Source organism: Pyxicephalus adspersus, chromosome 1, assembly GCF_032062135.1.
Source record: "Pyxicephalus adspersus chromosome 1, UCB_Pads_2.0, whole genome shotgun sequence".
In the NCBI taxonomy this organism is placed as follows: Eukaryota; Metazoa; Chordata; class Amphibia; order Anura; family Pyxicephalidae; genus Pyxicephalus; species Pyxicephalus adspersus.
This window is the reverse complement of record NC_092858.1, coordinates 64,861,394-64,888,259: the sequence shown is the minus strand read 5'-3', so window position 1 is coordinate 64,888,259 and position 26,866 is coordinate 64,861,394. Positions and strand designations below refer to the sequence as shown.

The 26,866-nt window shown below is 40.1% G+C and overlaps 1 protein-coding gene across 4 annotated transcripts in view; it reads right to left on the bottom strand.

Moving 5' to 3' along the window:
* Positions 1–19,444, bottom strand: part of ARHGEF7 (Rho guanine nucleotide exchange factor 7) — a 77,235-nt gene extending 57,791 nt beyond the window's left edge. For 2 of the 4 annotated variants that reach the window (XM_072412064.1, XM_072412079.1), the window contains exons 1-2: positions 19,063–19,441; positions 5,472–5,555 (exon numbers count right to left, since the gene is read on the bottom strand). In XM_072412064.1, the coding sequence (XP_072268165.1) occupies positions 5,472–5,555; positions 19,063–19,227 (249 nt within the window). In that variant the 5' untranslated portion in view covers positions 19,228–19,441. Of the gene's footprint in view, positions 1–5,471; positions 5,556–19,062 lie in introns of all 4 variants that reach the window. The other 2 variants (XM_072412087.1, XM_072412072.1) reach the window with 2 other exon arrangements.
* Positions 19,445–26,866: the final 7,422 nt, after the last annotated feature.

Genomic DNA, 26,866 nt, shown 5'->3' with positions numbered 1-26,866 from the left:
GCAGAAGGACATGGGGAGGGGGCCATCTCACACATGTGCAGTGAGATCATCACTCTCTTTTTTTCCCCATTTAATGCAGGTTACGTCACTCAATCTCGCACCCATACATTGTGAGATCAGGTGACGTAGGCAGAAACAGGAATAAATAATAAAGTGAATAACCAGGTGGCATGGGACTCCATCCAGGAAACCTCTGCAGGAATCGGGAGATCTGTGGAATTAAAGGCAAGTGATCCCTTTTTTTTCCTTCTTTTTTTTAGTGTAGTTCCACTTTAAGATGAAAGTAAACTTAGCATTTTGTTTGGAAATCAAGGTCCCAGTGTCTAGAGAAAGAGTGGACAGACCCAGAATTCCAGTTGCTTGAGGTCCAGTGTGAAGTTTCCAGAGTCAGGGATTATTTGATTACTTTGGATTCTGTGTCATCTGCTGATGTTGGTCCACTGTGTTTTATCAAGTCAAAAGTCAGTGCAGCAGTTTAGCAAGACATTTTGAGGACATTCCTTACCTTTATAACCTAAGTCCCACTTTGAAAAATTCATGATCAGAGAGGTCATTATTGCAAAATGAAACAGGTGATGTCCCTTCTACAATAAAATGTCTTACCTGTTTGCCTGCCTACCTGGGCTCCTGCAGGTATAAGGTAAATGTAGAATGTTCCTTAAGGCAGGGGTTCACTGAAATTAGAGAGCAGTAACCTCATTGCAACCTCACTGCCAGTCTGAACACAGCCTTACTGCCTGGTCCTCCTAAAACATTAGTTAGAACATGAAATAAAATCAAGAGCCCACTTGACTTATACTACAGCATTTGTTGTTAGAACGCATAAAAAAGGCAAAGCCGTCTACTGTCCATAGTTTCAGTGATTCACATCACATATACATAACAAACATGCAGTATGCAAAGTCAGATCTCTTGATATGGGATCTACTGGTATTAACTAAAGCTGGAGCATAACTATGATAGCCAGGGAACTTGTAATTTCTGGAGGGCAGAGCACAAAGTCAGCACACAATCTATTCTAAGTAAACAAGTAAATTTGCTCTATGTGTGCCAAACTTGCATTACACGTGTATCTGTTATCCAGCATATCACATCTACCGTACATCTTTATGGCAGCCTTTTTCTGTGCTTATGAGGGGTAAGCTTTCAGTAAAAACTGATTTGTCTTGAACTTAAAAGGGTTAACATACATTATGCAAATTTTTTGATAAATGTTTGGGTGAACAAAATGACAGAGAAAAATGTTTTCTAACCTTCAAAGGCAGTAAAGCAAACTGAAATGCAAATGCAGCTTTGGCTCCCACAGAGATGTTGGTTATGCCCTAAAGCTGGCAGTCAGCCCAGACTCACTGCCTCACCTTCTACACTCCTAATGGAGATGAAAATGTTCCTTAAAGGGACAGTAATCCCACTGTAAAGACTTTGCTTATTTTCCCAATAACTTGCATGAAATTAATGAAGTGCAATCTACTAAAAGTTCCTATTTCTAAGGGTTCTTACTTTCAACTTTCTGAAAAATGCAAAAAATTACTGTAAAAAAATCTTATTTGCATTACACACGTTGTTTTAGATCCAGTCCATAAGTTTCTGCAAAGCATGCAGTTCCTTGGTGGAAGGCTGAACAGGGTGCTATATACATAGCTTCCCAAAAACAGAAACCTGTAGTACGGTATTGCCCACATGATGTTCAGCCACAGGGGTTTCTTGAGCAATGAGCAATTTGTGACAGTGCAGTGCTCCTTAACTCATCTGTCACTGAAAACTATTACGAAAGTTTGTTTCCAGCAACAATAATTGAACATGTATACAGAGCCTTAGTCGATTTGTGATAGGTTTACCAAAAAAAAAAATTGATTTCTGCATTTATGACAACTCTGAACAGATAGTTGTTGCACAGGGAAGGACCCTTCTTTGGCTTAGGCATAAGTAATACAGTATGTAGGCCTCTAAGCCTTAATTAATTCAACCTAGATATGACTTCATATCACAATATATATTATTATAAGTTTAGAAAACTTTATCAGACCCTCAAGTCATATTGATCACTCCATTATTTACTCAGCACTGCCATGTAGAAGGCATTTCACTGGAATTTACCAACTGAAAACCATTATTGAGGCAATTACTGTTGCAACTACAGTTTTTTAATGATATTTAGATCTACATGTGTATATAGCTTTTAGTATAAATAACCTAATCAGTAAAATGTTGTGTTTTAAACTTTAATACTAAGCTTTTTTTAACATAATTTTAAAAATATTAGTTATATACATAGGGTCAGACACAATCTGCTCATTTTATTTGCAAACTCTACTGCTTGCTTAGTAGCAAAGAACAAGTTGTGCTTCAAGGTAACTCAATTGCAGTGCAATTCTATAGGGTCTGGTCTGACAGGTTTGAAAACAATGGACATTTGTCAGCCAAGATAATTCAACTTGTCTGATGCATACAGTAGTTATAGGGATATTCTAAAAATCCCTATATGTATTACAATAAATGGAAATTATCTACATTAGGTATATGAAATTATGAGCAGAATAATTTATCAATAAAAACACACCCCTTCTGTTCTGTAAAACTAAAGTGTAAAAGGAAATCACCATTGCAAAAACGCAAATGCAATTGACTGAATACATTCTTATATAACTATATCAATTCAACAAGTAGCTCTAACTTCTGTACAGACCAGCCCAGTGTCTTCCTTGGTTCCCTGCATTCCATCCTGTACAGTCCATCATTAAAGCTGCTTACACACATGAAATTCTTGTCGTTGGAAAGGATCTTTTATGATCCTTTCCAACGATAATAACCGCACAATGCATGAACGAGTGCTGTACATACAGCACCGTTCTGCTCTATGGAGAGGGGAGGGGGAGAACGACAGAGCTGCACCCTGCTGCGCGTTCTCCCCCTTGCCTTGTGTTACGATTGCTCGTCTTTCATATGGCGTGTACAGCCCGCGTTGTTCATCATCTGCAGATCCGTCCGAACAACGTGGGGTGTACACCTGCCAGATTCTAGCTCGATATCTGCCCTGAGCTGATTATCAGGAGAGAAAGATTTGATGTGTGTACATAGCTTTAGTGTAAAAGAGCCCTCAATGGTGCCTGGCTATCCTGTGCTCATCTGTTTTCCCTGCATTCCCTCCTGTACAGCCAAGCATAAGGCATGCCCAGCCTTTACTGCCTTTGCATGTTCTCCCTGAAATCACATTTTGTGCTGTCCTTAAAAAAAACACCTACCTGTCACCTCCATGTCAGTCCCTTTCTCACCTTGTTCCTGTCACTCTGGCTCCTTTATGCCATGTCAGCTCAGCATGCTTCCACACTGGCACACAGCACTGCAGATTCTTGCTTGTGAGCAAGTGAATAGTAAGCTACATTGCTGACTTGGCTAGGGATGGAATCAAGGAGTAGTCTGTCATCAGCAACAGGGTCATGACTTACAGGGACATACAAAGAGAGAGAACAAATAGAAACAGAGAACTGGTATCAGCACAAAAGGTGTTGGCTCCAATACTGAGAGTACATATTCACTGCCAAGGCAACCCCCAGGGAAAGGGGCTGAAAGGGAGAGGAAGGGAGAAAAGAGTATAAAAGGTCAGGATTCCCCTGTTGAAGAAGACTCCTCCTGAGTGTCAGAATAAATAGCACACCGGTCATACCATATTGGTAGGAATTAATTGGCTGCACCCTCATGTTATGATTAAACCAGTCCTGCACAGTCCTCATGCGGCCTATTTCCACAATCTAGGGACCAGTAATTTTGCATACCATAAAAGAACCGTCTTTTTTTTTAACCTGTGTGCTAGTTACGTGACCAATGATGTAGCAAAATATTTGTGGTAGACCAGAGGTATCAACTACCCTATGATCAGCACCAGGGTCACTTGTGTCACATTGCCCTTAATCGAATGTCAGAAATTTGTTTTTTTTATCCTGTAAGCATGAATTTCCATGCAATCATTATTTTATCAAACAATTGTTGACCTTCTGGCCGGTACCTCATCCATGTGAGTGTCAATTTATAAAAACTTGTCATAGGAGAATGGTTGACAATACTTTATTCTTAAGGTTCTGTTGCCCGGTTTTGATCATTTGAATATTTGTTCCAGGACAATGCTTTAAAGCAGGTCTGCATAACAGCCAGGCAGTTGGTATTTTGAGAAGGTTTGCCTATATTAATTGAATAAGAACTTCTGTATGGGTTTGTAAACAGGGAGAAGACACTTATACTGCTATGACCAGGCAAAGCATTAAATAGAACTTGGAAGACCTGGCACTGAGGAGCTATTTAACCTAATTCTCCACTGCTCACACTATACCCTGATATCACCATGTACGTTCTAGATCATAATAACAAAGACACACACTCTGCATTGAGATACATACTATATATTTATTCATAGCAGTTTTCAGAACCCCTGATATCCAATACATTTTTTATTCCTTTATAATCCACCGCTCAGCAGCATTCTCCCCCCTGCTTACTCCTGAAACAAATAAATATACACATCTAGTCTTTTTTCAGAGAAAATTCAGAACCCTGCATACCTGGCAGGGCTATGTAAATGCTAAGTAAATCCTTACATATTTTTTTTTTTATTATTTGTAACGGTCACATTGGAGTTAACCCTAATCTAGGGTGCACATTTGTTTTGTTTGAATGTGTGGTCAGCAGGCAGTAGTAATTTGTCCCTTTTTTTTGCCCTATAGGCTGGAATAAGTATGCAAATAAATTAGAACAGGGTAACCAAAACTTGGACAACAAATCCAGCAATAGCAGCCGTGCTAAGTTTTCTAATAACAAGCTATAAAATTAACATTTGTATGTCATCACAGGCAGAAGGTCAAATTATCTAAAACCTGTTCATTAAAAACACCCCTGGCATAGACAATCATGCTAACATGATAAGAAACCTCTGAGATCAGTGTATGGACAGCATGACACAGGTGATCCTGTTGCTTATGACAACTTACCAGTGACAGGATCATTAAAAGACCCACTAAACATTTTTATGGCTTCTGAACCAACAACATACTGCTGCTCCCATGGTCACACGCAAGATTCTGTAGTGCCCTGGGTCAGCAAGAGGGCAATGCCCAATAGGGGACATTATTGTTGCATGCCACTGATTTGCGGCTGGCAAAAAGCCACCTAGGGCAAAACATCAAATCAAACTTATGGAAAAAAGGGCAAAAAAGAGAAAAATCCACCCTGGTAAATCTGTCCATTTTTCTTTTAGATCAGTGTGCCAGAGGTTCATAACTTCAGATCTCATCATCACAATCAGCTGGATCAGGTTTCAATTAGCTTAGAACAACTTCAAGTGATTAAAAGGAATACATGAAAGTACGAACATTGATTTAGTATAAAGAACTTTTTTTGTCTGTCTGATATGATGGGCACAGTAGACACCTGTGTCAGTATATCATATTCCTACATACAGAGAATGGAAAGAACAAACTCACTTCCAAGTTGAATGCACTGCAGCCCTTAAGGAATTCCTTGATGTTTCCCAGGCACTCAGCCTCTGTGCGCGGCTCCGGGTACACCTGTGGATATACATAGAGTTAGACATGTTTAGTGTGCTTCTTTACCGGTAGTATACAGTGTGTGCCCTCCTCATCTCTCCTATATATAAAACACTCCCTCCTCCCGTCTGCTTTATAACAGTTTGATCCCTCAACATGTCCATAAACAGTGTGTAACGGTCTCCTCTCTCCTATGTAAGGTGCACTCGCGTATTCTCTCTCATATAACCAGTGTGCTTCTTCTTTTTTTTAATATACAGTATGCACCTTCCTACTCTGTCATATGTACAGTGCACTCCCTTCTATAGACAAAGCATCCTTCCTATCCTCATCCTTCCTATATCAAACTCCAATATACAGAGTGTTACTTTTTCCTCTCTCCAATATACAGAGCAATCCCATCCTTCCACTTCTCAACTCTATGTTATCCCCAGACAGTTATTAAAGGGTAGATCACTGGACAATTTTCAGGTTCTGCCTGGCTGGCTGTCATTAGACAACCCCTCAGTCCAGGCTTCATGCGGAGAAAAATATCAGTGAGTCTAATCAAACAGCAAAGTTTTGCTTCGAAAATCTAGAACTTTTATTCTTTATATATTTTCCACTGCCAAACCTCTACTAGCAGAAGCTCCCAAAAGCTTTGCTACAGGTCATATCATTAGCCGATTGGTGACCGCAGGAGTACCAGGGTGTAGGTTTTCTGTATAAGGACAGGCTTCTGTATACAGACAGGCAAGCAATCCTGCATGACACCCAGCAGCTGGCACCTTGACAGCCACATGGCAACTTACACTGCAGAGTTCATTCTTAAAGAACCCGCCACTGCAGATTTAACAGCGGACTGTCGCTCCATCTATTCTGCTTAAGATTTTACTGCGTAAACATCTTGCAAAAATGATCAGCATTGGAAAATGAAGCTGTTTTTTTCAGGTGGTAGAAGGTACAGCATTGCTAAACATTTTTGCAGACACTACATACAACACTCAAGGGCACCCATGTACAGAATGCTACAATACTTATATCTAGGGTATCTCTGTGCTTCCCCCTCCTCACTCATATACAAGGAGATCTCCATTCCTCCCCTCTCCTATATACAGAGCACGCCTCCTTCCAATATGCAATGCACTCATTCCTATCTTTTAGTTCTCTCCCTTACAGTTCCTAAATTAGGTATTCCCCTCCAATATAAAGTACTCTCCATTCTCTCTCCTACATTAGCTACTCTCTTCCATCTCCTCCTATATATGTAATACTATTCCTCCTACATATAGTACTCTTTTCCTATATATACACACACACACACAATACTTGTCTTTTTTCTCCTACATATATAATACTCTTCTCCATATATATATATATATATATATATATATATATATATATATAAATAAAATACTCTTCATACTCTTCTCTCTTCTCCCCCTGTATATATTACTCTTCTCCTTTCTCCTCCTATATATATTACTCTTCTCCTTTCTCCTCCTATATATATTACTCTTCTCCCTTATTTTCCTATATATTATACCCCTTTCCTTCTATATACACTTCTCTTCCTCTATATTATACTCCTCTCCCTTCTCCTCCTGTATATAATAAATCTCCTCCCTTATCTTCCTATATATAATAATCTCCTCCCTTATCTTCCTATATATAATAATCTTCTCCCTTCTCCTCCTGTATATATTGCTCCTCTCCTCCTTTATGTAATGCTCTTCTCCTTCCTCCTATATACACACCGTTGTATATAGACACCCTGTGTCAGCTCCCCCGTCCTCCCCTCACCCGGCATAATATTTCCTCACCTCTCTGATATCTGCAGCTTCTTTTTATTACTACCAGGAAGTAAATCCCAGGTCAGGAAATGACGTGCTAGGAAGAGCCGGGCTCCCCCAATGCTGTGCGCAGGGCAGAGCTGGAATTCTACCTGACTCGGGAATGAGTGGAGCCGACATTTCCTCACAGCCAGCCCGACCAATCAGCAAGCGCCAAGCTTAACCCCCTCAGTGCCGCATCGCACGGCAGTGTCCATGTCCCCTGCCTGGAGACAGAAAACATCCCAAGCCACACGGGGACCCCACACTGCGTGACAACTACGAGTTTATGTACAGTCCACCACATATATGACAAATATGACACGTGCTTTGCAGTTGCTGTATAAAATGTGTACCTGGAAGATATAAAACTGTAACCAGGGGCACATCAATGGGGGAAGAGGGGCACAGCCATGACCCCCTGACACCAAATAAACCTCTGCATTTTATTGTCACTTTCAACCTGTTGATCCCAAAAAAGTAATTGGAAAGTTCAAGGCATCCTACCCGTATAGCTGCAATTAATAAAATACTTTAGTGCATTCTGATTATTTCTGACTAAAACTAATAAACTTGTCAGGAATGTCTATAAAATGTCTGTATGACCACCAACACATATCTCCTCCACCCCATTCATTGTGCTTGTGTAGAATGTCAGTATGAAGCACTACACATGGCAGGTTATAAATGTTGCAGGATGTTACAAGTTTATCATCGATATAAATCTTTATTATTACAGACTCATGATCTGTGGTCTGCACAACTAGGGGTAGTGTCCTTCACCTAAACACTTTATCCCTAGATGGATCTAAGCCTAAGAGCAGGCAGCTGTGTATTGCAGAAAGGACAGGCTGTGTCTCTTCTGTACAGGATTGTGTCCACATATAATATTACTTGTATACTTTTGTTTACTATTTACCAATATGTCCGATAAATTCAAAACGAGTTGGAACTTCCATCTCATAGGATTACAGGTAGTTCCTGGGATAAGGACATTTCTAGATAACTTCTAGATAGGAACAGGGCTTCCCTGCTGAGACTGAGCTCTTTTGCAAGCTCTTGTAACTAGTTAATGACCAAGACAAACTCTACAGTTGTTTCTTTTTGCATAACAAAGCACACTTTTAATTGTTAATGAATGTCTAGGCTCCATTAAGATTTTTTTTGCTTTGTTTGTGATTAACTCACAGTGAGGATTGTATACAGTAACTGACATCACACTGCCTAATATTATGTTGAGACAAACATCTGTCCTAATTGCATTTAATAAAATAATATACCTGTTCCAACTTACATACAAATTCAACTTAAGAACAAACTCAACTACAGTCCCTATCTCGTATGTAACCCGGGGACTACCTGTATATTGGCTGCTAAATTCCCTTCAGATAGCTTCAGGTGGAAAGAGGATGCATACACACTGGGGAGATTCTCTGTTCATTATCTCAGTTCAAAAGTATTTGAAAACAAACCAAATGTAGAATTTCACCTGCACACATGCATCTCCTTTCCGGCTTGACTGTCTATCAGACTCTGCAATGGAGTTACTTAAATTCTGACTTTGTGTCAGGCTGGTTAGGGTTGACTAGTGGTTGTCTGGGGTAGAAGCAATTCACTAAGCAAATGTGCATGTTATGATATATGGTAGTTATAACACAGTGAGATAATGGAGAACACAAGTATGATTTATACATTCATTGGCTCCTCAGTGTCAGTTTTTTGTGTTGCTGGGGAGAGTTGCTTCTTCTAGCCCAGGGGTCAGCAACCTTTACTATGAAAAGAGCCATTTTGCCTCCTCTTCCACTAAAGAAAAATAGTCTGGAGCCGCAAAACATAACACAGTTTATAAACTTTTAAAAGTTTTAATATTTTTTTAATTTTACCTGTTACAACAAGTGTGCATGTGTAGGCCTACTTTGAAATAAATTAAACACTGAATTATGCCCCTAGAAGCCTCCAGCTTCTAACGTATCATCCTGTTACATTAGAAGCTGGAGGCTTCTAACGTAACGGTAGATTTTTTTGATGGGCAGAGTTCTTTATGTTCTGACGATGCCTTAGCGATGAAATTTTAAGGGGTGTTAGCCACAGGTGTCCCTCATTTTCAGCTTTAATTTTGTTCACCTGTACCCCCCAATCTTGAGTAATTGGGGTTCAGGTGCTAGAAGCCTCCAGCAATGTGTAACAGGGTAGATTATTTTGATGGGCAGAGTTCCTATTTTCTGACGATGCCTCAGCGATTCAATTGTAGGTGGTGTTAGCCATAAGTGTCCCCCACTTGCACCTCTATTTTGGTCACCTGTACCGCCTCTCGCCCGTTCCAGAGAAATTGGGGTTCAGATGCTAGATGCTTCCAGCAATGTGTAACAGGGTAGATTTTTTTTTATGAATTTTTAGGAGGTGTTAGTCACAGGTGTCCCCCACTTGCACCTACATTTTTGGTTTTGTACATCTCCCCATTCCAGACGAATTGGGGTTCAAAGGAGGGGGATGTCAATGTACACACCCATTTGTACACACCCCGTGGTAGATTTATTTCACTGGTAGATTTTTTTTCATTAGAACACCGGATAGGGAATTCCCCGCCTCCACAGTGTCTTGGGAGGAAGGGGATCCCCCATCAGAGATCTCCCCGCGACAGCCAAAGGGAGCCACAACAAGGAGGCTGAAGAGCCGCATGCGGCTCTGGAGCCGCAGGTTGCAGACCCCTGTTCTAGCCTGTTCATGTTATGCGCTCTCAGTATGCCTCAGTGCATGAAAAATAATACACCTTCTCCATTTTTGCAATGTAGAGCATTATAATGTGGTACACTATGGTGCTGATGTGTTTAGGTCAATCTGTGTTTGCATTCAGAAAAATAGGTGTAAATGTCAGGGCGACATGAAATAAAGGGGGCTCATGAGTTTATCACCACTATACCACACCATTTCTCTCAAGATGAAGTCTGCCTGGGATGCTTGGGAGAAGGAGGCAGATGGTGAACCGAGTGAGGCACTCGATTGGTTGCAGATATTTTGGCAGAAAAGTCAACATGCAAACACAATGCCCACCTGTCTTTACACAGAAATCTCAGTTTGTACCTGTATGGGTAGGTTCAGACTTTCCTCTAAATCCTATGCAGCTCCCTGAACACTTGCAAGCAGTACTGGTTCCTAATGAACCAGTGTCTGCACATTATATGACTGGTAGGAATAGGCGGTATTAGCCATCCCGAGTTGGGGTTGCTGCACGTAGACCATGTAGAATTCCTAAAAGGCACGATTCCTGGCATAAGGAAGCAGTAAATGCACTCCAACCTGGGAGGTTGCTAATGGCAGCACTTAGAGCAGGGGTCGGCAAACTTTTTGGACTACTAGGCCATTTCAGGAGGTCAAAAAGGCACACTAGGCCAGAATAAACAAGGTGTCCAAGGGAAGGTTTTTTCCAACCGTGACTGCAAGCGAGCAGCCTTAGTCTTCCATTCATCTGGATTGTAGTCTGTATGTGTGCGCGTGCTTGCCATTAAAATGCCCCTTGAGATTCGACCGCAATAATCGTGTCACCACCAGCTGGAAGGTGAGAAGTTTTCAGCAAAGATAGCCCACAGACTTAGGAGGGCCCACAAACCCTCCATACAAGAGCTCCGCACCCTGGGATGGATCCTGCTGCCAATGCTGTGTCACCCCCAGACCCTGCTGTAGTGATACCAGCCAGGTCTCCCATCAGGTTCTACAGCAATTGGTGAGTTCTTCTGTGTCTCATTCATTTTATAATATTGTATTATAATCTAATGTTTTGCTGATTTCTCTTATCTTTGCGTATTCTATCAAATCTCTCCTTTAAATGTCTAAGGTTCAGAGTAACACTGCTCATTTTCTTGCTTTGATCGAAGTCTATTCAAGGTTACGAAGTCAAAATCAATTGGTTCTAATAACAAAGGTGCTTTGTGAATTGCTTAGTTCTATCTATGTGTGTACGTTGCTGTTTCACCAAAGCTTTGAGTAATAATTGTCCCTGAAAATTATATTAAAGCGGACCTAAACTAAAATTTCTACCTTACATAAAAGGGTAGACAAACCTCCGAAGCAATCGACAAATCTGTGAAAAAAAGGCTTTTTTTTTAGATTACTTCCGCTTTAAGTGATCCAGCCACAAGAGGAAGGAAGTTTTTACTGTATCCACCCTATAGGAAACAGAAGTGTTCATTAGCTGTTGGTTGTTCAGTGATCTGGCAGACGACACACAGTCCTGCTAGGGAAATACCACGGGCTGTTGAACACAGAATCTAACAGGTGGCGTAAAGGGACAGCTGTGCAGAAATTAGATTTTCCACCAAGATGATCACCTAAGTTTATCTCAGGTGAAGAAAAACTAGCTTCTGTCTATAGCTGAAGTGCTTTATGTTTCCAGCTTTACATCTGATTGAAAGCCAGTAACTTGGTATATAGTATACACCAAGTATACACACTTGGCCTGATATGTTAAAGCTCTCCAAGACTGGAGAAAACTATCGCGGGAGAACCTGATTGATCCAGCAAACTTGGAATGGATCTGGTCCAAGATCAAAAACATTTGCCAACTAATAACAAATGATTTTCAATAAACCCATTCTAGGTTTGCTCTATCACCCAGGTTGCTCAACAATAGTCTTATCTTCACCAGTCTTGGAGAGCTTTAATAATTCAGGATCAGTGTTTTTGCACAATATGACAGACTTAATTGTCAAAAGGGACTCCTCCAGCGCTGCACTGTCCGGGCTCCCTAGAGACACAGGTACATCCATCTTCTGTGTTCAGCCATTATCATTGATTGGATCAGTAAAATGTATGCACCTGAGAGTTGCAATATTTAAACCCAGAATCATGCTGAGGCTGTACAATGAGCTGTGCATGCTGGAATAGTTTTATATTCTCCTTTGTCAAGAGACCCTCTCTGCCAGCACTATTCATTAGGTGGAGTGACAAAAACAATATTTCTTATAGGTTTCTGATTTATTTGTTTGTGTTGAAGATAATATTTGTTCTGCATGAAAAAAATGACAATGATTGAACAGTGCATTTAAGTGGAACTAAAGTCCCATTTTAAACATTTGTGATTCAGGAAGTTGGTTATTGCCTGGAGATTGTTTATGGAGATTAATGGTGAATGCACACAGACACCTTAAAATCCCAAATGTTCTGTGTATGGGTAGCAGGTCTGCCACCTCCTCTTCACATTATGCAACAGTGAGCACGAGTGGCCTATTGTCAGACTCAGCTGCTGGTGATGGGTGTGGGGGGTATACCCAAATCTGTGATATCATTTCTAAAGCAGCAACTTGACATTGCATCCAGTCACAATATAGATACCAGGAAAACTTTTCCTTTATCCCACCTATAAAAACCCAGTATAGTCTATCAGCAAAAAAGAGAAGTACGGACATAAAGCGATCAGGGTGTGAGGACTTAATATTATGCTTTTCTGTCATGCAGTTTATTGTTTCCACATGACATTGGATTTCTCTGTAAAATGTTACATATACTTCAATGTTTGCTTAACAGAGTGATCATTGTTTCAGGACTCTTTTGGTGTTAGGCCACACATTATGACATCAAAAATAACCGAATCTGCCCCTTATTTTTTCAGTATGACCTCCTCTTGCCCCCTGATCACAAGAGGCATTACACAATAAAGACCTCATGCAAGTTATTATTAAATCAACTATGGTACTACTGTCCACAATCCACTGACTGATATGCCACATTTCATGTTTGATCCCCACTTCAGATGTATGCTCCTTGATCCCCCCACGCACCTACTAAGGACCACATACAGGATGCTTTACATAATGGAATATGTTTGCAGCAGACCTTATGAGTTTAGTTTGCTTTGCAAAATAAATAAATTGATAAATTAAGTCTTAATAAACCAGTACTGTTAATTTTTAATACACACCAAATTACATGCTGCTCAAATAAAATGACAAGCCTGCAAGTAAAAATGTATTTTCTAATATTTGACTTTATGAAGGACGTTAGCTATTTTTAAATGTCCTTTTATCAATGACACTGGCAATGAAATTGGACAGTCTGAAATGATGCCTACAGGCACATCAGTTCATCATGCTTACTGAAAATATACCCTACATAGAATTAGTGTGGGTCAAGAAAAGATCTGCAAGTCATTTCTAGTAATAGCAAAACTTCCAATACATCCGGCTGCCGTGAATCAAATGCATTCACAGAAATGCTTGATTTAAGCACTAGAGATCATGTGATCCATGAATGGAAAGATCAATGTTTATTCCATTTCATGATCCCAGCGCACTAATCTCTGTATTTGTAATAATGCTAGTAATGATTTATTGTGCCAATTATTAAAAAAGTTGACCTTATAAGCAAATGTCATAAACAATGAGAGTAAATTATATAAAGGAAAACTAAACTCAAATAGTAAAAAAAATGTGAGCAGTCAGGTTCATTAATACAGAAGGAACAGTGGCACAACTACACATGGGTTTCTGAATTTGAAGAGGTAATGCAAGTTCAAATTTGCCCAAACCATAAACATTAAACTATTTGCATATTCTAAGCAAGCAGTAGCATAGCCCTAAAGCATACCTAAATCCAAAATTGAATAAAGCAAATTTTAAAAATAATTAGGTTGATAAATGAATAGACTATAGAAAAGTCGTCAACAGAATATATATTTCATAGGTCAGATGTGCTTCCACACTGCACTTCAACTCATTCCCCTTATCTCTGGATTCAGCCAGTGGGGGGGGGCAATCTGATTTTAGCATGTGATTTAATTGCCAAGAATATCTGGCCTTATGCCCCCAGAATCCATGCAGGCAGTTGTAAACAATATAAACAATAGTGGATTCATCATCTGTTTACCTAAAAAAATATAGGTTTCTGGTAGCAAGGTATTTCTGGTAATATTATTATTTTTATTTTTATTATATAGCTCCAACATATTATGCAGCACTGTACAATAAATAGGGGTTGCAAATGACAGACGAATACAGACAGTGATACAGGAGGAGGAGAGGACCCTGCCCTGAAAAGCTTACAATTTCGGAGGTGATGTTGGAAGCATCCCCTTGACTAGCAAAATCTTTGCCCTGGACACCTGGAGCTCACTATCTGTCTACCTCCCAGCTTCCTTGGGTAGACAGGAGATGACAAGACTTGTTTACAATTACAGTCATTTAGGGCTGCACAGCATTTTCCTTTCCAAGTTAAAGGGACGGTACTATGGACCTTGACTTGAAATTTTCCTACAGATGGTCATGCAGGCAAATCTTGCTGTCATATAATTTGTTCCACCATACATGAATTTAATAAGTGGGGGGAAGAAAGGGACTTTCTTTTTAACAATGGCTTATATAAGAGCAATTTTACAACTGTCCCCCCCCCCCCTCAGACTGACCCCCACCTCCACCACTACCACCACCACAACACGGAGCTGATCACACTATTGGCCTGGTTTACTAAAGCTCTCCAAGACTGGAGAAGATACAATTTTATCTGTGAAGCAGGGAGATCCAGCAAACCTGGAATAGATCTGCTCCAAGAAAGAAAACATTTGCAAAACAAATTGCAGATTACTTTTAAGAAATCCATTCCAGGTTTGCTAGATCACAGCACCCAGCTTCACTTTATTAAACCAGGCCCTATACCTGAAAATGACCCCAGAGCAACCTGAAAACATGATTAGGTAACAACCATCCCATGTAATGAATTTACAATGCATATGAATATATATTGAAATGAACAGAACATTACTGGGCTTGTTTTTTTTTAACATTTTTAGTAGCTCCAGTCTATGGATTCCATGGATGAGTGGTAGGTGGAACGGTCTGACTGCAATTGTCACATGATCAGTTTCAGTATTGTAATAGGAGAAAAACTACTGGGGGAAAGCAAAGCACTGAGCCAATCACGTGGCCAGGAATCCACACTTATTCTGAGAGATGGATACAAATAACTAATATGTCCATGGTCGCAGGGAATTGATGTTTAATGATTTTGTAGGGTTTTGAAATCCTCACTACAACACAATATATAAGACTTTAATTATTATTTTATAGCAGGAAGTTTACTGGAGCCCCAGAAACCATTTCGATTTTAAAGAAATATTAATTAAAAATGTATATATACCTCAGGAAAGGTTTGGTGCTTTATTTTCTAAAAAGAGGGGCTTTGCCTCTGTCTGACTTTGCTCTGAAAATACTAATTTATGACTTCACATTCTTAAGCTGCGTACACACGGCAAATTTTTCTCGCCCGATAATCGGTATCGGCCAATTATCGGGCGAAAATCTGCCATGTGTACAGTCGGTGGTCGTCCATCGTCCGACGACCGTCCTGGCGGATCCATGGACGATGGACGACGACCGATCCTAATGAAAGGGAAGGGGAGAGCGCGCAGCAGGGTGCCGCTCCGTCGCTCTCCCCCTCCCCTCTCCATAGAGCATGAACGGTGCTGTATGTACAGCATCGTTCATGCATCGTGCAGTCTTTTCTCGTTGGAAAGGATCGTGAAAGATCCTTTCCAACGAGAAAACTTGCAGGTGTGTACGCAGCTTTAAACTTCTAATGTGTATGTTAAATGCTATCAGTTAGATAAGGACTGTAGTACAAAGAAAGCTGAGATATCAGATGCTAGGAAATATGATAAGAGCCTTTCTTTTCTTGTTTTGTTTGAAAATGATACATTAGTCAAATTCTTGTGCATTTCATTAGCAGCCCCTTTAAATGATGACTGAAGTAGCATTATAATCAAATTAAAAAGTCTCTTTTTGTACAAATATCCTAGATCAAATCCTCCTAGATTGTAAACTCTTCGGGTCCTCCTCCTGTGTCACTGTCTGTATTTGTCTGTCATTTGCAACCCCTATTTATTGTACAATGGTGCATAATATGTTGGTGCTATATAAATCCTGTTTTATATAAATAATAATTATAATAATAAAATATCCTACTGTATATTGTAATGATTACTGTAAAGAGTTGCTGCTACTACCACAATGTGTGAAAACCCAGTGCAAGGATACATTTCATGCGATGACCATTGCTGGTCTGGCCATAGGTACAACTTACTTTTGTGTATATATTAGGAGAAATGCCTGTGGACCAACCTCAAATAAACCAGTATATTATGAAACCTAACAATGCTGAATAAAAGCTAACATTTTGCATAGAATTTGCATTTAACTGCTAACTGAAAAACCCCAGTACAATTTTAGTAAGACAATATATAGACAAATATTTAACAAACAGTAGAAAAATATAGGATGTCATTGTATGATTTACTAAAGAAAAATACTTTACACCATCCTGTGTTCATTTTTAATTCTTTGATAGATACAGGGAAATGTTTTAATCTTCCGACCCTGACTAGGTATTTAAAGTAAACTACAGAAGAGAAGACACCGGTTCGTACATTTACTGTTACATTTTAATTCCTTATATTACCAAATTGGTGTTTGCATCCCCATCCCCCACCTCCCATTGACTTTAAAGGTTGCTCAGGAACCATGCACTGCACTGTACAACACAGGAGAAGAGTCTAACTACCTAAAACTTCTGATTTATAATGGGGAATACCCACAACAGTGCTCCAAGGACAACACATTTATAGTATCTGCTATCTAATGGAAAAAAACAACTTAAGGGCAAATTTTGTAAAGCTGTGAACAACCATTTTACCTTTAATTAACTACAGAGTTATTCACCATTATTCACAGTAGTTATAATGCACAATAAACTCACTGGCAGACATTTAGACATTCAAGATTCATTAAATATCTGGAGTTCTCATTCTTTATATCATACAAATGCTCATGCTATCTTCAGACCTCTGAAGAAGGCAATTCCCTGATTTCCTAATGAGGACATGCCATACTTGTTCCTGCACTCTACCTACAACACATCGAACATCCTCTGCAAGGATTTCCGCTTGTTCACTTATAAAACAAAAACAAATAGGCTCTGGGAATGTGTGTGGCAAACAAACAATAAATGAAGATATATGTAGGCCACTGGATGTGCCTACATACATCTGCTTGTTATAAACATGTCCCATGGTTCACACATAGTGCACAGGGTGATACATATACCAGTGTAAAAATCAGGCTGATAGTAAATTGTCCTATTTAACATATGTGGTATCCCTGCTTCAAGCATTTAGACAAGAAGAAAGTAGAGATGACAATCCTCCTGGGATGTCAGTGCTGAGCATATCCAAAGCTGGAGGAAAACAATTCAGTTCCCATTCTGCAATTGGTGCCTTTTGTACTTTGCTCTGTGTTGGCTGTAACTGACGTCAGTATGTTCCAAATGTGTTTTCCTCTTACTGCACAGAAATTGGGTAACAGTGCTTATGGTTATATTTAGAGATGATTCCAAACTTTTCACATTTACCATTAGATCATAAATAATCTTTATGGCATTTACAAGACATCCATGTGTACAATCGCAGCAGGAATAAAATGTGTTTCCTTTTTACCGCAACAAGGGAATCTTCTAACAATAAGAAATAGTTTGTGGTGCTGACCAGACAACAATAACAACCCCCTCCCTTTTAAATTCCAGGGTCACTCCCTGTGACCTTCACCACAAATCATCATGCCTCTATACCACATATCAGGGCAATGCTGGGCAGAAATTATACATACATTAACAAGTATTGATATTGTTTTGTATTATCTAAACAATTGGTAAATGCAGGAAATAAATGGACAACAAAAATTAATGAATTAATTAACTCCACACATATAAGTTATCCTAGGTTTGCATGACCCAATGGCATCAGGTTAATGTGCACCACGGCTAAAGCTATACCGGAGTGAATGAAGATCTGTGAGATCCAAGTATCTGGCAATATCAATAAACATCTATGACATCATTTCATGATTCCCCCTCTTTGTGTGTCTTATGTATCTGTGTGTATAGTGTGTCTGTGTGTCTTGTGTGTCTGTGTGTGTCTTGTGTGTATTGTGTCTGTGTGTAATGTGTGTATTGTGTCTGTGTGTAGTGTGTGTCTTGTGTGTAGTGTGTGCCTGTGTGTAGTGTGTGCCTGTGTGTATTGTGTGTCTGTGTGTATAGTGTGTATGTGTATAGTGTCTGTGTATTGTGTGTGTCTGTGTATTGTGTGTCTGTGTGTATAGTGTGTCTGTGTATTGTGTGTGTATTGTGTGTTATACACAGGACAGGAGCAGTGTGCATTTCATGAACTGCACGCTGTGATGACATGGGGCACGTGACCCACAAGTGTCCTCCCCGCTCCTGATTGGCTGCAGCGCGGATCTTGGCCAGGAGGAGCTGGGTGAGGACACCGAGTCTTCTCACTGACAAAGAGCTCAGCCCAGCTGTCATGCCCGTCTCTCCCCCACACAAGCATGCAGCACGACCCTCATATTTCATCCACCCCACACATGTGATTAATAAAGCTGCCTATGGACTTTCCTCTCATAGATCCACCATATATTGCATCTGTAGTCCTAATGTGAACCCCAAACCCAATGTATACGCCCATATAGCATGCCTCGTCTATATCCCGGGATACATATACATCGCCTTGTTTTATAATCAGTGACCTGGGGCTAGCAAAGGTTACCCGGTGTCTTTTTTTTCAAATTGTAACAATGCCCCTGATGGGCCGGGCCCCTGTGTGAGGGCAGTTCCTCCACCCCCATGGTGGCGCTCATTAACCCTTGTTCCCCCAGGGTAAATAGGAGAGCAGCCCTTACCTTGTCTATGGTGCCGGGCAGAAGCCTCTCCAGCAGCCGGCATAGCACCACCCCGTCCTTCAGGGAAGCCTGCAGGAAGCCCTCCGGGTCTGAAATGGTCTTCTTGGGGGATTCCAGCACCCCGAGTGTGATGAGCCAGGTAACGGTCTGCTCGGCTGAATTCATGGCTGCAGCCAGGCACCGCAAGAGCGAGGGGGGCAGGGGCAGCCGATAGAAGACCCCCCAAATCCAGCCCCTTCCCCCCTCTTCTACAGATCAGTGCTGCTTCTGTGTGCGGGCTCCCGGGATCACATTGAAGCCCAGGCTGTGCTGCCGCCGATCCCTCCTTTCTGCTAGATGCAGAGGATGACGCCTCGATGCTGTAGGAAATGCAGCAGGTCCGCTCCCTCGGTCCCCCTCCTCCTCCTCCTATTCCTGTCTCTCCCCTCCTTTCTTTCTGTGCTCCCTGGCAGCCTGTCAAGTGGCTTCTGATTGCACACACAACCTGCAGTCTACAGAGGATACAGTGCCCAGCCTACAGATCACTGGCACAATGTGGATGGAGCTGGCTTCTTTGTGAATGAAATGCTCCTTTCCCAGAAAGCTCTGCAAATCACTGCAAGGACATTCAGCCTGGCAGACTCCAGGAATTACCCTCAATACAGTGTTTCCTCTACAGCTCCTCAGATTGCTGCACACAGCTTACTATCAAATTGTATTGTAGAAATGATTTGGTATAAGTCCAGAGGTGTTTGATTCCTAAAAAACACCATGAGCACCATTGAGCATTTAGAATAATATTTTGCATGGTTTGTAATATTCCCTGTAAACTGTCACCAGATATTAAGTGGAAAAATCATTCATACATTGATCATGAAAGCAGATGTAAACTTTCACGTATCCAATGTTTTATTCACTCAAATTACTATATTTTCAAATTACTATAACTTTCCATTGTTTGTTGGTATTTTGTTTTTCTTGGTAACCCCATATCCTTAGGCAGGGTACACACAATTTTTGTCTCTGGAAATTATATTTAGTGATAGTTTCCACCAACAAAGGAGTCACCGATGAACGAAGGAGCTCTGTACACACAGCGCCATTCTGTTCTATGGAGAGGAGAGAGAGGAAAACAAGCGCGCAGCACCCCACTTCACATTTCACTCCTCTCCTTCTGGACAAACCCATGAACGACATCAAGCGACCGTTGTACACGTCAGATTCTCATCCGAGACAAGCCCGACCATTCATATCAGACGAGATCATCTGATGTGTGTATGATATTATTAAAAATCTTGAAATATAAACACAGATAGGAACAAGGGGACAATCACTGGCCACATAGCTTTTTATATCAGTGAGTGGTACAAAAGCAGTGTTCTGATCATTTTCAATAGGATTCCTGCTGAAATCTGGTATGAAATAGTGCAAGGCAATAAAATAGTCTCCAATAGATTTTAAATCAGTGAAATACTTATCATTTTCTAATCAAGCATACAGAATCATGTGTCCGATTTAGCATACAACTTGCCTTAGGTTAGTTTTCTGGCCCTTTAATGAAAGAGATCACAAAGAACACAGACTCACAAAGGGCCTCCATCTGCCCAGAAGTTCCTTGCAATGCCATTGTTCTCACCAGTCTTTGTGTTGTTCACCCTAATAAAGCAGTGCGGAAGTAAACTGATACTTGTGATTGTATGTTATTGGTATAAAACATCTCATTCATTATTAAAGAATGAATTATTAAAGTCATTTTTTGAAAATCATGCCATGATGAAATCTAAAATTACACACATTATCTTTGTTACACTGTTTAGTAATATTACAATGTTTATGTTCACAATGTATGTGAAACAAAGTTCAACAAAAACTAATGTGTTTGTTTAGAACAATCTTTCTCAACCTTTTTAACTCAGAGAAACTCCTTAAATATTTTTCCGGTGTCTTGGAGAACCCCTGTTAAATACAATGCATTGTCAGTGGGAAAGTGTCCATTACATTAGTGCACAGTTGGAAGAATGTTCCCCTTACAGTGGCATTCTAGTATAATGTGACTGGTTCTGCCAAGTGGTGATTATGCAGGTGCCAACAAATGGAAAGTCAGTTGTTCACAGCTCAAAGAATCCCTTGCAACCTCTGGAGGAACCCTGGGGTTTCACAGAACCCTGGTTGGGAATGGCTGGTCCAACTTCATGGCCATAGAAGACCACATTTTATAAACCTACATGTTCTAGGGCTGGTTACATTAAAGGGGGCTCTCACAGCACCAAAATACCAAAACCAAAATAACCATTTTGCTAATTCATGGATCAGCAAAATATATATACTGTATATATATATATATATATATATGCTCATACAAAAAGATTATATTATCATTACTGAAATGTACAGCTTTTCCTGCCATTATATCACTATAAATAAACACATATATACTCATTAAAAAAAAAGAAACACCCACTTTCAGTTCCAAAATTTTGCATGTCAGAACTCAATGAAATCTGTTGTGTGTTGTTTTGTATCTGACGTTGGATTTAAATAATTTTAGAATCTGCTAAGGATCAGATTTTTTTTTATTGTGTCCTGATACATAAAAACTTATATTTAAAAGGAGGTGTACTTTCTTTCTCTCCTGACTGTATATGTATATTGTTGATCGTGTATTGACAAGTTTTGGCAACAAAATTTACCAGGGACTGTAGGGTGACAGAACCCATATAGCTTCTTATAAAACCCAGATCCCCTCTCATCTCTATTGCAACAAACAGCTTCCTCGACAAGCCATATTACACATACACAAACACACCTCACCTCCGTTGTTACATAGTCACATGCTGATTATTGGTGATTGGTAGAACTGTGCAAATTTTTGGGTGGCAAAAGATAGTGGTGGTTCAAATCTGGCATGTCAAGAACCAATGTTAGGGAAGGATAGCAGTTAGTTAACTGTTGTGCACCCCAGTAAGTGGCCTGAAAGCTGGATGTTGCCTGCCAACCACAAGTTTGTCTTCGCTAATCTAGACTATTTTTTGGGTTATATCAGCATTAGTGCTTTCCATTATATCCAGGGCACACAATTGAAATCAAGGGGCACAAGTTCTGGATGCTGGGGTTTAGCAATGACCCTGATCAGGTTGTAACAGGGTTATGTAACTGCAAAAAACTGTAAGACGCACCTGTTATGCCCAGAAATTTTCTGAAATATTGTCCCAATAAAAAAAAGTAAGCAAGGATGTGAAAAGCAATGAAGTGGGGGAATTTGAGGGTAATGTAGCAAATGCTTTAGTTCAGCTGATGGCGAAATACTAAAGAAATGACAGTACACATTTAGAACTGTATAGACTATATAACTACACATACTAGTTGTGTGTAATAGTGGCACAAAGTGATTGTCACAACAAGTGAAAAAACAGAAACCTTCCATTTTAGTATGAACTGTAATTGAAAAAAGAAAAAATATATATATATTATTAAATTAAATAACATACTTATTAGCCTAGCAGTACGGGTTTAAACTGTTGGAGGAGACATACATAGTATACCGACCCAGACACAAGGTAGACATACAAACTCTATCCAGACAGTGTCCTGAAAATATCCTTGAATATATAGGTACCAAACAGTCCTGCTTTGTTCAGTTTCTGTATTATATGCTAATTTTGGGGATCTGGCACCCCAAAGTTTAATGTGTTTGCTGACAATGTTAAAAAATTTATAATGCACAGTCCACCAGAAGTCATCTAAGTCAGTGGTCCCCAACCTTTTCTTTTTCATTGTAACGCAGTTTCGTTTAACAAGATTTTTCCAGGAATGGGGAAATGGGGGGCATTAAACCGGTCCAGGAGGGGGCTAAACAGGTTACACTCATGCATGTTGGCTAGGTCACTTTCACTGTAACAGAAAGGATTTCTGTTCCCTCTCTTGCATTTCGATCAGCCAATCATGCAAGCCGGTAAGGGGACCCCTTTTTCTAGGATCTTCAATGGTTGCATATGTGCTTCAGCCCTGACTCCCTTTCAAGGTTATTCCTATCAAAACAAAGTTCAACACTCCTTCAGATTTCCTATATTGTAACAAAAAAGTCTGAAAATAGTGAAATACACAACTGAAATGCATTTATTGGTGCTGCCAATGATTTGTCAATCTGTCCTTACCAGGGGTGTAGTGGAGCGGGCACGGGTGGGAGCGCGGTGCCCCTTTTTTTTTTTACAAAGAAGTCTTTGGTGGTCCGCGGCTCTGGCTGATCAGTTACACAGGCAGGGGTGTAGTGGGGTGGGCACATGCTGTGCCCCCTCTTCTTTTTTTGCAACTACACCCTTGGTCCTTACACAACACTGAAAGACAGCACAGCCAGGTTTGTGGCTGCAATTTTCCTTGATGAAGTCAATACATCTTGGTCATCTCTTTGCTGACATGATCCTTGTTAGTGTTCTTATATGCAGGAAACATCCGATTAGTGTCTATTCCTGCACCTTCATTTTTTAGTTTTATACATTAAAATTGTACCGTCAAAAACTGCCATGTTTGAATATGGAATGCAGAATTTGAAAGAAATGTATGTGGACACGTACTCCACAGGCACCTTGTACTTTGCTACCGTAGGATTAGGCAAAACAAGTGTGCTTAATAGCAGCCACCACATGGAGTTTACATTTGCTTCTGTTAGCAGCATCACCTGTTTCCCATTAGCAGTGAAGTTTCACAATTTTAGGCATCCCCTGCACAGAACCTGAGACTGTGCACAGTTGAAAGGATTTCTGGAATTTGTCCTGCTATTGGCAGCTAGGCCTTTTTAAACCTCTCCGGTTCAAGGCCCTGGTTGCTGGGTCCTTTTCTGCCCCTCTACATGCTGGTTCTTCATTTGAAATCTTTGGATTTGTTCTTGTTCGACCTTGTATGATGCCTGCCCTGACCTCACAAGCAGACTCCAGTGTCCACATAGGACCCTGTGAGAGAATTCTCTGGACACCGCTTCATCCTCAAGAACCATGATACTGGAATCTCTCCAATGACTTTTGTAAGTACCACAGGCAGCCACAACAACATGCCCAAGTAGGGCAATCAGTTTCCTTACACCTTACAGGAGTTTTTGATTCGTACATCCTTTTCCTGTGCACAGTTGGATCTATACGAATCTTGTGACACCCATCTTCACAATTGTTGTACTACTAATAATGCAAGCCAATAATACCCCTGCGGAAACCTAAATGTCAGGTGAAACGCGTCTGCTCACAAAAAAAGACGGCTGTCCTTTCTTTACTTGGACTTTATAAATCGGTATCAATGTGTTTAATGAAGATTTCTAATTTGATATCTATTTGTATACATACGTATTTGGACAAGTGTTAAGTCCCAGATTTGAAACTTGTAATTAGTAGCCTAATGTCTAGTGCCATTTAATGGCCAAGTTATTTGTATTATGAATGAATAACCTGTTGACTGAATCATATTAATCAGTAAATATATTGAATCTTTCTCTGCCTGTTCAACTACTTTACCTTGACTTGCTGACTTGCTGTGCTCCAGCCTGATTGGCATTCCTACAATTAAGTCATCTGATCTGTTGCCTTATGATGTGGAGAGCCTTGGGGCCCCTGATCTTCTTGCAGCAAAGTAGTCCGGTGGCTAATAGGGTCAGTGGCCCATCACTCCTTACAGGGGTGCACTGGTGAAGACCAGGGGGTCACATAGATTCTGCACCTCAGGCGATCCTGTGTCACTGGCAATCGTTAGCTTCTTAGGCTACGTACACACGTGCAATTGCTCAGGACGGATATCGGACGATAATCTTACGTGGATACAGCGTTTGTCGTCCATCGCCTGAACGAACGTCCTGGCGGATTTACGGACGATGGACAACGAACAATTGTAATGGAAGTGAAGGGCGAGAGAGAGCGGCAGGGTGCCGCCCCGTCGTTCCCTCCCTCCCCTTTGTATAGAGCAGAGGGGTGCCGTATGTACAGCACTCATTCATGCATCATGCAGTCGTTAGTTGTTGGAAAGGATCGTGAAAGATTCTTTCCAACAACAATGATTGCACGTGTGTACATAGCCTTAGTGTGCTGTCATCACCCAAACCACCAAAAAAAAATCGAAGGTTACCAAAAACCTGGCAAGTGACTCTCCCTTTGCTTCCCACAGGGCAGTACTTGGTCCCTTACCGGTAGTGAAAAGCTACACCTGAAATTTGTGCAATGAGGTTGGTGAGGGATTCCTTTTAAATTGCTAAGCAAGTTTATTCTTTGAGAGTAAATGGGCTGAAATGGTGGATAATGAATGGAGAATAGCAAGAAAACCAAAATTAAACTCCATGTGACCTGCTTTAATCTGAAGAGGTATATTTTGGAAGGTCCAAGAACACCATGATACCTCATTAACCATAGGCAATTGCCATAACCTGGTCATATGCTGGTTTTGCGGCTACACAAAAGGGAGGTTTCAGTTACATCCACACTCCAGGCTGAGCACAGAGAACTACAAAAAAGCTATAGATTATTGGGGAGGTAAACTAAAGAAGCCTTCCCCCACCCATGAACACCATCTTTAGGCCTAAAAGCCATCAACACAAGCTGCTGAGCAAGGAAGGGGGTGGGGATGACAGTATTTATTTATAACCAAATGGTCACAGATTAAAACAGTATAGTGGAGGAACCTGTATGTTACATGATGGATTAGTGTCGCTTTCTATTTGTGGTGGTATTTGCACTGTTTCTGGATGGAATAGTCATCACTCTTGTCTGCTACCTCTGAAAATGTCTAGGAAATCTATTATGTTGCAAACTACTTTTACATTTTTTTTATTTAAATGTATTCATACTGACTGAAAATTTACAGTTCGAGCATGGAGAAGTTAGGTTGTTGTAGTAAGGCAGGACAAGTGTTTTTTTATCTTTAAATAGAATAATCTAAACATTTGATTAACATGAAATGCCATCTGCAAACAGCAAAGTGAAAATGAAGCACCACCTAGTGGTCAAGTCCTGCTTGAACAGATCATCTAAAATATACCCCTGCTTCCCTGGCTACAGAAGACAAGCAATTTCGATTGAACTGGGTGTTATTTGTAGCTGAACAAAGATGGATGAAACAAAGATTTATTTATTAAAGTATTTAGCACAAATTAGGAAAAATGTATGTTCCCCAAATATTATAAAATTTGGCCACTAAGCAGTGTACCTGACTTGGACATAGTATACATGGCAGAAGTTTGTACTATCAAAGGATTCTAATCTTAATAGCTCACTAATAAGTGTAAGTAATTGCTTTTAATATTTACACAATTGTGTGTAAGAAGTGAACTCAGTATTAAGTAAATTTTGTTTATTTAGGCAGGGATATTTCTTTTACCTAGTGCATATTCTAAAAATCATTGACCTATTACCTTGTGATGATGACACAAATCATTATGTGTACACATAGATCTTTAAGGTAAAGAGAACCAGAGAAAAATGAATGTGGGAGGTGCCATTGCTTACCTAATTTTAAATTAGTAAATCAGTCAATCTCTAGTTTGAATTTCATATATATGAAATATAGATATTGTGGATTAAAAACTCAATAAAAAATGCAGGGGCACTGATACCATATTACTATTAAAAATAATACATAAACTGTTGCAGCCAACTATAGTGAATTCCATATTGAGAATATATTTATTTTATATTTTTTTTATTAGACTCTTAGAAAGTGCAGTGACACTTATGCCATAATATCATTCTCTAGTTTGAAGGTAAAATGTTGTTACACATTCTTTGGTTCTCAATGGAAATTGCACTCAGAATCACTAACACTTTGTGAAACTTTATTGCCTAGTCCTTAATATCTA